The following is an 11,826-nucleotide window of genomic DNA, read 5'->3' as shown; positions in this document are numbered from 1 at the left end:
GCATCCGCCCATGGCTGCGGCCCCCGCCCGCCACCTCGCGGCGGCCTTCACGGCCGCCGCTGCGCACCAGCGCGTCGCGTTCAGGCGCGTCCAGGTCCGGGCCCCGGTGTCCGCCTTTCTCCCCTCCCCAACGGCGCTGCCTCGCAGCCCAGGGCGTGAGCGCCGCCGCCACGGGCGCGTGGCCCCTTGCGCGGCCCTGGCGGCTGGCTCCTTCGGTGAGGTGCCGCCCCGGCGCGACCTAGGCGCGGGAGCTGGCTCGTGGGCCTCCTCCATCCGCGCCGCCGGGTTGCCTCGTCCATGGATCCGCGCCGCCGGTCCTCCTCGGCCACGGCACCGACCGTCGCCGGCCTCTCTCATCGGCGCTCTCCTCTCCCACTCCTCTTCTCTCTCTCCCTGCCTTCCCTTGCTCCCGCGCGCAGCCGCCAGGGACCGAGCCCGACGCACCCAGGACTCGGCTACGCCAGGACGCCGCCCCTTCCCTGCAGCCCGGCGTCGTGGCCGCCCCTCCCCTCATGCCGGCCAGGCCCTCCCCTTTCGGCCAGCCCCTCCCCTCTCCCCGGCCTTCCTGCGCGCCCTACTCGTCACTGCCCGCTGCTGCGCTAGGCCTCTGCCCACCACCGCCTGCTCCCTCTCCGTTGCGTCCTCCGCCGGCACCCTCACACGTGCCGCCTCTCATCACGCGGCCTCCTCCTAACTGCTCGCGCTGATGCCCAGCAGCGCCTCACCCTTCAAGCTTCTCCCAGCGCCGGCGCCGTCATCATCCCTTGCCAGGTCTGGCGCAGGCCCCTGCCTGGCTGGAACCGCCCCGTCGCCCTCCCCTTCCTTGCCTTCGTTGGATCCGTCGCTGCCGCGGCCTTCCCGGCCGGATCCCCGTTGTTGCGACCTTTCCAGCTCGATCCGCCGTCCCTTTGGCTAGATTGCGTCTTCCCGTCCAGATCCGTCGCTGTCGTGGCCTTCCTGGCCGGATCCGACATTCCCCTTCTTTTCTGCCGCGGGCGCGGACACCATGACCGGCGCAGACGCGTGCGCTGCCGTCGGCCTCCCTGGCGGGGCTCCTTGACGCCTGGACGATTGAAGAAGCAGGAAGGTCGACCTGCTGGTGCTCTTTTATTTGTGTCGCCTTGCCGATCGTTGACGCTCGAACGTCGACCCTTCCGAAGATCAGGTTTTTGCTGTGTGTATCCCGACCGCGACCACATCGACTTCGGCTACCTCGGCATCTAGGGGTATCGTCTTCTTGGAGCACACACCGGTCTCTACTCCAGCCGCAACATTCGCACCATCACGACGCTGTGACTGCGGGGGGATTTCAACCCGTCGGCTCCTACCTTCGGCCTCTACTCCAGTCTCATCGTGTGTGGTGCCCCCATTGCGACTGCAGGGGATGTTAGACAGTGTGTGTGTGAGTGTGTGTGGGCCGGCACCACTGTTGGGCTGCCGGCCCATTAGGGTTAGGGTTGAGTCTATATATTGTACCCATTCTCTATGCAATACAATAGTTCATCTTCCTACAGTCATAAATGTCTAACCCCAGAGAGCTCTCCACAACTCTAGGAATTGCTTTAACATCACAACAAGCAATTCTTGCCACTCACAAACTCATTTTAACCTAAATTTCTCATCAATCTCCACAACTTTCCCTACCAGACCTCCAATTTTGGCTATAGTTTTGATGGACCTTTGTTCTATGGGTATGCCCCTGATTCTAAACTAGACCATTTGCAAGCACCCTTTAGCATTGATGGAGGGAGACCAAGGATCAATAGTAATCTGAGCTTTAATTGTTCTCATCCCCAATGGCCTAAAATACCCAAGATCACTTATCATTTTAGGATCTGGAAAGCTCATCAGGAATTTATTTTCCCCAACCTTACGGGCAGACCACCTCCACACACTTTTCCCTACCATGTTCATAAATTCCTGTTCAATTTGCTTTTCACCCACCAAGCCTTGAACAACAGAAACAATAGTAGTGCTAGCCTTTTCTTTTATCATTCTGTTGTCATGTTTTCATTTATATAAAAGAAACTTTGATCCTCAACCTAAACATCATACAACTCAAGACCAAAATTCCAGGGAAGGCATTTCTTACAGTAAAAAAAATGTGTTGGACTATTGGATAATCTCAACTTATTGCTATATTGTCATGTTGATTTATGGTCTACGCAATGCTCGTGATGTAACTGTCCTACATGCGAACTAAATTCTAGTGTATAATAAGTCATTCATGTATCATCCGACAAGTATCCAATATCCACATGTATCCATCCAAATAATATCTCTATTCATCTCTTATCCGCTCGAATAAATATTTGGTCCCTATATTCGTATCGGTCCCATTTTTAATTATGTATATTTGATCCCAAATACATTAGGGTAGATGCAGGATAACATACTATCCATCTGTATATGTACCGTTTTCACCCTAGTAATGGAGGGGATTGAGGGGCCCAAAATCTCTTACTATTCAAAATTTAGTAGTAAGAGATTTTAGTTCTCTAACCCCCTCTATTATCCTTGCTTCCTTAGGAACAATGAAATATTATTCTCTAACTAATTGTAGCAAAGGAAAGACAACCGATTTAAGAGGGAGACGATCTATATAAATTAGCCTTTGTGATCTATATGGATTTTTTAGCTTTTTTTATTGTGCCAGGCCATATATTCCAAATTTCCAATAGACATCTATGGACCTACAAGCAGAACAGTGATCTCATTGAGATGATGGAAACTCAAAGAACATGAATAGTCGTAAATGATTTTGGGCTGGCATCGTAGATTTGTATGTGCTACTGTTGAAACTATGCCAATGAATAGACTGTAAATTTACACTATAAAATTTAAGAACCGAATCGGATTAGAATCAAGCTCTATTTCTATTTATTTTTAACAAAAATCAATTTAGAGCACTAATAAATTGTAAAACATTTGGATCGCGATCCATCCACTCTACTAACACTGATAGGACCACTAAGAACCCGTACCGGCTGCGAGAAACAAACACTAGTTCATGAGCCACGCATATTACCAATATTCATAGAACAGAGAACAGAATACGAAAGAGTATTTTACCAAAAATGTCTTAAGTTCCAATTGCGTTGCATGCACTCGCTTATTCACCACATTACACCAACGTCCCAGCCCCAGCCCCGACCCAAGCAAAAACTGTGCATAAATAAGCATCAACCGCAACCCACCCCCCACCACGACAGGGAAAAGAATGGCACAAGGGTAAAAGTCATCCCTTGGCTACACAGCCTTTCTTGTTTTCTCGACTCAACAGAAGATGGAAAACTAGACAGCATAAAAGTAAGCCTCTCAAAGAGTCAAAGTGCTCCAGCTTCTTGTCTCATGGATATAGAACATGACCCAGCTACGACCAGGCAACTGTCGGCGGCACGGTGTTGACATCTGAAACGTGCCTCTAATCTGCGCGGGACTGGCCGGCACGAGACGAGAGGATAATGCCGACGATGAGACCATAGAGGGCAAGTGCTTCAGCAAAAATAAGGATGAGGATCATGCCAACAAACAACTTCGGCTGCTGAGCGTTCGCCCTGCACAAAAGAACAAGTGTTAGGACGGAGAGATGTTGCGGTCTAGAGTAGACAGGTTCCAGTTGATAATATAATTTTCGAACTAGGACAACTCTTTGAATGGCATGTGGAACACTCAAATGACTTCAACATTTGGAAGCCACACAAAAAGAAGCAAATAGCCTGTTGGTGCACACAAGACATTTTGACCTGAAGTAATATTACCAACACCCAATCCTACAAACAGCATATTTCCAATTCAATACAGTATTTGAAAACAATCTACTGCATGCAGATATAAAATTAGTTGCAAACCCCTTTCAAACACCACCAGACCAACTGAGTGAATTATGTCGTCAACTAAAAGCATCGAGAGCAACTAGGTACCAAGCACCAACCTTCTCTGGGGTTCAAACATGCTATACAGGAAATTAGCAGAGTTAATGCAAGTGGTCTCAGATATGAATGCATGCCAGATAGGAAATCCTACTGGATATAAAACATGAGGTCCATGACTGGTAGGATCTGGGATCCTACCGCGGCTAGGTAGGTTGTACGGAAGGAGATCGATGGCCGGGACTTGTACCCCGATGGCGCACATGAGTTGTGGTCGCGCACAAGGAGCAGGCAGGAGAGAGACACATGGGAGATGGGCCTTGCTTGATTAGATTGATACATCTCTCCTTATATAAAGAGGCTTTACTTATCCACTAAACAAGCGAACCTTATTTTTATAACTCGGCTAGAGGCCCTTTATAAGAAAGGAAAATCCTGGACATTTCGCCCCTAACTTCCTGCATGGTCTAGCCACTGACGTGGCCCTGACAGCTATATAGCTGACATCGGTAATAACAGAGACAAACATAGTTGAAAGTACATAATACATCAACAAATGCATCCCTTTATATTTTTCCTCTTTATATTCTTTTTCCGATATAAGATGTGTTTTGTAAGTTAAACTAACATGAAGCGATATATAACTATAAACTAAATTTCTAGAGGAAACAATGGTTACCAATAAGAAACAGGATAGCTTCCTGATTTGATTGCTATGGTAGTCATGACATTAATAGTGGACCACTATGAACAGCATAGACAAGCTAGCATAGGTTCAACTTCAGCTTATCAACGAACTAGCTATAAAGTATAAACACCTCAAATAAGCTTGGTTTATGTCAATGGTGCGATAAAATATGGTGTTTGCCTTTAAAAGTCATGTCCAATTTTACCATTATCAAAATTCTTAACTAGAAAGTGGTCAAGGTATAAATATGCAAAAGGTCAAGTGAGATTTGAGGCATATGAAATAACTCCTATTTAATCCAGAGCCCCAGACAACATTTCAGATGTAAATGTAATATTCACTTGACCTTTTTAAAAAATCAAGTATTTCAATAGAAGAGAAACTCGTCTACAAACACGTATTGACAACATGGAGGTTTAGAAGTGCCTGCCATTACTACTGCATTTACCAACATATTATCAGCCAAACCATCAAAGCATATCACAATATGATAAAGCAATTGTCTTCACCTGACACCAGCATCACCAACGATGCCAATGGCCATGCCTGCAGCAAGCCCAGCAAGACCACAGGCAAGGCCAGACGACAGGTGGGCATAGCCGTCAAAGAGGTAGTATGGCTTGGCCTTGGGGTTGATCCCAGTGCTGATGATGACGGCGATGATGAGGCCGTAGATACCGAGCACACCAGCCATGACCACGGGCACGATGGACTTCATGACGAGCTCTGGGCGCATGACACCCATGGACGCCACGCCGACGCCACTCTTGGCTGTCCCGTACGCCGCCCCCATGCCTGCGAGCCACACACATACACAGAGGGAGATCATGTCATTCACCACCAAAAATTTCGCCCTCACACGTCCCAGCCACATGGATCCAACCCAAATTCTCTCAATTGATGTTCCATTTATTTCTCAAAACATATCAAATAACACAATGGTCTGGCGCGCGTCAAGTATCGCACCGCCAATCTCTGAATCGTGGCAGATCGGACTACGGAGCAAAGGACGGGATCGGCTCCAACCTTTTCCCCACTCAAATTCGGAAAGAAACAATGCAACCGAAAGTATAACACGTGAGGACGAGGAGGCGGCGCACGTACATGAGAAGACGAGCGCAGCGGAGGCGCCAAGGAAGCCGAAGAAAGGGGCGGTCTCATCGCCGCTGAACGCCGACGACATCTCCCCCTTACTGCTGCCGCTACCAGTGCTACCGCGGCTTCCTCTTTGTTATGGTCACCGGCGCGAGCGCTCGAGGTTTCGCACCACTGCTCGGGATTGGCCTTGCCGATCTGATCTGAAGAGCGCGTGGGTGCCAGGGTAGGGTGGGGTGGGGAAGAAGGCGAGAGGGACACGGCGCTGCGACGTGGGGCGGGACAAGTACTGTTTTACCCTGCCACCGGGGAGGGGCATCTGTGTGTGTGGAAAAATAGAAAGGATGAAAGAGTATAATACATTTTGAGTTATTAAACTTGTTAGATCCAAACTTTTAAAATGTGTTAGTTCAGTTATTAATCGTTGTTTGGTCTTAGTTAGATCTAAACAGGTCGTGATTAACATATAGACCCGTATGAGCATCTGTATCTCCTTTCTCTCATTTTTTCGGTTCTCTTTCACCGATGCACATGTTGATATGTGGGGTTCATATATTAACCACGAGCCGTTTGGACTTAACTGAGATCCTAGAGATTAAGAAACGTACCGACACAATTTTAAAAGTTTGTGGAACAGAATAACGCAGAGCAACAAGTTTAAGGACCAGATGTATTTTACTGAAGATGAAACTAGATGAAAAAAATACGAACATATTACAAATTTCGAATACGGATACTTAGATTTCGAATATAGATAATTATATTTTTTTACTAAGATTTAGAGTGGAATACATATTGTGCCAGGTGCATCGGATATTAAAATCTATTTTATAACATATAAGAAATCTATTTTTTGAGATTTTTCAATTTGGGTACAATAGGAATATTAGATGTCCGCTAGATACGTCATGTTTTCATTACATTAATATATAGAGTTAAAGGGTGTTTGTTTAAAATTATAATCTGACCAGATAATATCATAATATAATCCAACAAATTTTAAACTAACATTTATTCAAAATTTGTTGGATTATATAATCTAGACATATTATAATCTCAAACAAACAGCCCTTAGGTAAATATGTGACGTGAATGTAAAAAAGATGAAAAATCAAGAGTAATTTGGTTCACATTCAACTTAGTCCTCTTAGATTTTAGCTAAAATAGGGGAAAGCACATTTGTTGTTAGGTAAAATGGGTGTTTAGTATATATTGTGTGGTCTCTATTGTATTAAATCACCGTTTTTTCTAGTTACACGGTTTCCATTGCCCCGTCCCTCATATTTAAATAGTAAAAATAATAAGAATTATGCATAAATTGGAGACTTAAACCATGGTTGTTAACTTTAAACTCATATTCACATTCATCTAGCCATCAGAGCACACATATTTTATATTCAAATATAATTGAAAATCATAGCAATGTACGGGCACTTTGCTAAGAGATAAGTAGACAACCTATATCATTATATTTTACATCACGTCTATTGGTGGTTGTAGGGTGAGAAGTTTTGACTTTCATAGGACCATGTAAAATAACATGAGAGATAAGTTAATAGTACCCCCTTCTACCCTTTGAATTATTTCTAATATTTAATTAACTCACTACATTCCTACATTTAAATAGTAAAAAAACTAAAATTATGTATAAATTGGGATTTGAATTGAACCGTAGTTGTTGGCTCCAACCTCACATTCACACTCAACTAATCAATAAAGCATACATATCTTTATATTTTATACTTTATACTTATAATAAAAATTATAAACCGTAATAAGGTACGAGCACTTTGCTAGTTTAACTTAAATGGTTTAGTAAGCTCTTTTGGATTTTAAAAGCGAAGTTCTACGGTGATCATAATTGTATTTGTTTATTCTCGAGAACACATGTTTATAGAAAACTTATTTCCATGTTGATAATATTTAACTAATAAAAACAAGTATCACATCAATTTTGTAAACCTAGAAGTCACCGTGTTAGTTAGAGAAAACAATAAAAGTAGAAGATACTTCTCAATATGTTGGTACATCATGCGCCATTGCCATTATAAAAAATTAACTCAGAAATAATCTTATACATCGGATGGATTGGCCTGTGACTAGTCAGGACTTTGTAAGCTGGAGTAAAAGGAGTAATTAGATCTACCTCAAATATAAGTCCAAGTGTGGTAACTCAAACTTGTGCAGTGCTGTCGGAACAAGGACAACAACTGGAGGTGGAGGTTTTGGTGCCACATGTGTGGCTCGCCGCATGCGCCCACGTGCACCACGCGTCCAAGCCGCTGACAACAGCCCACATGTCAGAATAGGCGGCCCCACACGCACGTAGAGAGTAGGGACGTAGCACGTAGAGACTGTTTAGAGGTGAAGTATTTTTGTATTTGAAAATATCGTGGTTTTTAGTATTACTATAATATTTTATGTTATAAGGTGTTGGTTATATTCTGAAAAATCTGTTTTCAAAACTATGGTATTGTACATACCATGATATTTTTGGAGTATTGTAAACTCAACTCCAATCCAAAGTTTTCATGGCATGTCTAGCATTAGTCTAATACCATAGTTTACAATGTTGTATCCAAACAATATTTTTCAAAACCATGATATTTTTGGAGTTAGCCAAAACTACGGTATTATCATGATAATTATAAAGTATAGTATTATAATACCATGGTTTTGAGAAACATTTTACCCAAACAGACTCGTAGTATGTGTTTGATTTAGCTTTCTGAATCAAATTCATTGCCAAAAATCTAAAAATCTCAAATAGATTGCTAAAAATCTATAGATTTCTTTAGTTCAATTCAGAATCACTTTCTACCATACATTTTCTAGATTTTTGTTATTCATGTTACAAACTATCATTCTCTTATAAAATATATAGTTGAGAGTTGTTTCAGCCAAATAAATTTTAGTTTTTTTCATAATCGTCAACCTACAACAACTTTTTTATAGTTCATAACTAGAATCAAATTTTTAGGAATCTATAGTTCAACCAAACAAACCCTAGAGTCTTTTGGACGGGAAAACAAATAAGAAACATTTGAGAAGTTTTCTTATTTTTTAGCAGAAAAAGAGGTATTTTATCCGAGCAATATTTTGCTCCATGCAAGCCGATAAGTGACAACACCAAAAAATTACAAAACTAATTACACTAAATGGTTGGCAGGGATGGCAACGGGTCGGGTTCGAGTTGGGTGGAGCAAAAACCCGCCCGCGATCGCGCCCGTGAAGTCTACAGAAACCAGCCCACGATCGCACCCACACCCATCAGGTTTCAGGTAGGTTCCAGGTCACTCGCGGGTTTTACTCAATATACACTTTTAAACAATAATTCAGCTATAATCAATTAAGTACCAACAATAATTGAATTATATCTACATATTTTAAGACTTCTCACATTGAGCAGCAACAAAACATTTCATGAATTAATAGCCAAGTTACTTATTCAAAATAATTACTATTATATCTTAATCATTTTTGCGCAAAATAAAGAAAGAACCAAATTTTGGGTCCCATGCGGTGTGGGTTGAAATAGAAACCCGCACTCATAACCACAAAACTTTGGGTCGGGTGCACTCGTGGGTTAAAATCTTCACACGTATATGCACCTATCGGGTTTCGGGTTTGAAGGTTAAATTGCCATCCCTAGGCAAAACGGGCCTATTAACCATAGTTAGTCCATAATTCTTTCATGTGATGCTACAATAAACATTTGCTAGTTATGGATCAATTAGAATTAATAATTTTTTCTTGTTGTTTAGTTTTTATCCGTGTAATTAGTTCTGTAGTTAGACTATATTTATAAACTTTAGTCATGGGAACCAAATACCTCCGGTAATCTTCTCGATTCCTGAACTTTGTCCATAGTGAAACTTATTCTAGAGCGTGGATTACAATTTGTCTATCGATCGCCATATTCGGCCTTGCGAACGATCATATCAATGATCATCTCCAGCTCTTATCTACCACAACACTCAAGTGTAATATTTATCGTCAATATACAACTGCCTCAATTCTACATACTAAACAAGTAAAATTTACACAATTTATAAAAATGATTAAATACAAAACTTTAGAAAATAAAAAGAAATGCATAATTTATAAAAAATAATTGATATACTAATGCTTCTCTTTTTTATATTCCTATTTCATCTATTTCGCCTCTTCTTTCTCATCTAATTTCATTTGTTTTGCCAACCTTTTTAAAGCCAACTTGTGAACTATTTTCATACCTTCGTCCATCTCGACGGTGGAACGATACAACAATTTTTAAATTGCTCAAATAATTTAATTTAAGTAATCCTCTTGCTAGCCTTATACATATTTAATATCTTTTTATGAGATACGATGTCTTACAAGGGGAGTATCTTTACCTCCTTATATAGTCTACATGGTACACATACAAGTCGAGTCCTAGCTAGCGCACTAAGATAAAAGAGTAAAATACTATTACAAAAATAGTCTTTCATTTAGTCCCACTAGGTCGATACCTTTTTGCCTTAAAGAACACACCACATTTGTTTTGTGTCTTTAGACAGCTAGCTGCCTAGCTTCTTGGGTCAGTCCTATCTCCTTGTCAAGTAATCGATCCTATAAGGACTATTAGAATCTTGGTCCATCAAACTCCTGAGCTCTTCGTGGTTGAACTTTGATGTTTCTCTTCTTGAGAGAAGCCATGAAGTGTTCTTTGCATCTTTTTTTTCTGATGGTGTGCTCTTTCTTGCAAAGCGCACCTATAAGATGAAGCCCACGATCCTCTTGTTATTGAGCATAAGCTTAAGGGTCTTTTCTGCATTTTTTTAATCTTCAGAGAGTATACATATTTTTAACATATTCTGAGGATATGTATCGTGTAACCTCCACCACCTAGAACCGACTACATTGTTGTTAATTAAATGGCCTAGAACCCCTCAAGACAAATGTCAAAGAGACGCTTATTATTTGCTGATTTTGTTTCTTTCTGCAGTCACGTACTCATAGTGTCCTTTCCATATCCACAAGAAAAAGCAAAAGCACATGTTGGGCTATAAATACCCCTAGCGAGCTCAATGCATCCACTAGTAGTAGACACAATTTATAGTTAGCTTATAGTTTAATCTTTTTCAATATTGTATAACATAATCTTCGAGATGTCCAAGACTCTGAGCATAGGCCCTGTTTGGCACAACTGTTGCTTATTGAAAAAGCAGCTTATCTGATAAGCTGGTGAAAATAGCTTCTGCTTTGGCTGCTTTTAGTGTATTCTGAGAAGCAGCTAAACTAATAAGCTGTTGCAGAAGCTAGCTGTTTGGCAGAACTTCTGTTTAAATTTGTGAAGAAGCTGAAAATAAGTTGTGCCAAACAGGACCCTAGTCGTAGTAGTTAAAATTTTGTCTTGCAGCCAGAGGAACTCTCGTGACAACTAAATATTGAGTTTTAGTCTGGTACACTTATTCTCCTAGGTTACTCTAATATATTCCCAAGGCTGACCCATGGTCTGAAATAGAATAGTTATCATTGAAACTAAAATACATCTTGGTAGACAATCAGACGTGGTATCTCAACTAGAAGCACCTATTGGTTCTTCCAATTCTGCACCTAAGGAGAATCCTGATCACTCTCTTGCTTAGATCATCCTCTTTAATAAACCTTGATGCAATATCCTAGATGTAGCTGTTGCCACTTGGTACCACTTAAAGGTACCTGTTGTCGTCGTCCCCATCACTGCCTCCACAAAAGGTCACAAAACACCAATGATGGTTATGGTTGTCGTCGTCCTCCATCACCACCTCCACAAAAGGTTGTGGAACACCATTGGGGGCTCCATCAGCCTAGGTGCACACGTGGCGCCTCTCAGGCCTCTGAGATCCCCAGCCATTGCCTCCTAAGTTGCCCACACCTCCTCTAATAACATCGTCTAGCTTCGTCTTATTGTCATCATCGTCATCTTAAGAAACAATTACAGTTCATCGTTGAAGGTGGAAAGGAAAGAGGAACCAGGACAATGGGAAGAGAGCGACAACAACCCCAATCTAACGGAGCGGGTAGACTCAGGCATAGACGTGCAAGTATGCATACATGAATGACAGTGAGCCCATGTAAGCGATGTATATACAAATGGCATGGATAGTCGAACTATCTAATGACATATCTCAAAACTTGGAGAAATATAATGGGTTTTTACATGGG

At 42.1% G+C, this 11,826-nt stretch overlaps 1 protein-coding gene across 1 annotated transcript; it reads right to left on the bottom strand.

Annotated features, from left to right (window-relative positions):
- Positions 1 to 3,055: 3,055 nt before the first annotated feature.
- LOC100282032 (vacuolar ATP synthase 16 kDa proteolipid subunit) lies at positions 3,056 to 5,979 on the bottom strand. The gene is made up of 3 exons (NM_001317913.1): positions 5,665 to 5,979; positions 5,070 to 5,355; positions 3,056 to 3,557 (listed from the first exon to the last, which is right to left on the bottom strand). The coding sequence occupies exons 1-3, from the start codon at positions 5,741 to 5,743 to the stop codon at positions 3,425 to 3,427; spliced, it is 498 nt and encodes a 165-aa protein (NP_001304842.1). The 5' UTR covers positions 5,744 to 5,979; the 3' UTR covers positions 3,056 to 3,424.
- Positions 5,980 to 11,826: the final 5,847 nt, after the last annotated feature.

Source organism: Zea mays, chromosome 3 (genome assembly GCF_902167145.1).
Source record: "Zea mays cultivar B73 chromosome 3, Zm-B73-REFERENCE-NAM-5.0, whole genome shotgun sequence".
Classification (NCBI taxonomy): domain Eukaryota; kingdom Viridiplantae; phylum Streptophyta; class Magnoliopsida; order Poales; family Poaceae; genus Zea; species Zea mays.
Note: the sequence above shows the minus strand (reverse complement) of the source record. Positions and strands in the feature narration are given on the sequence as shown.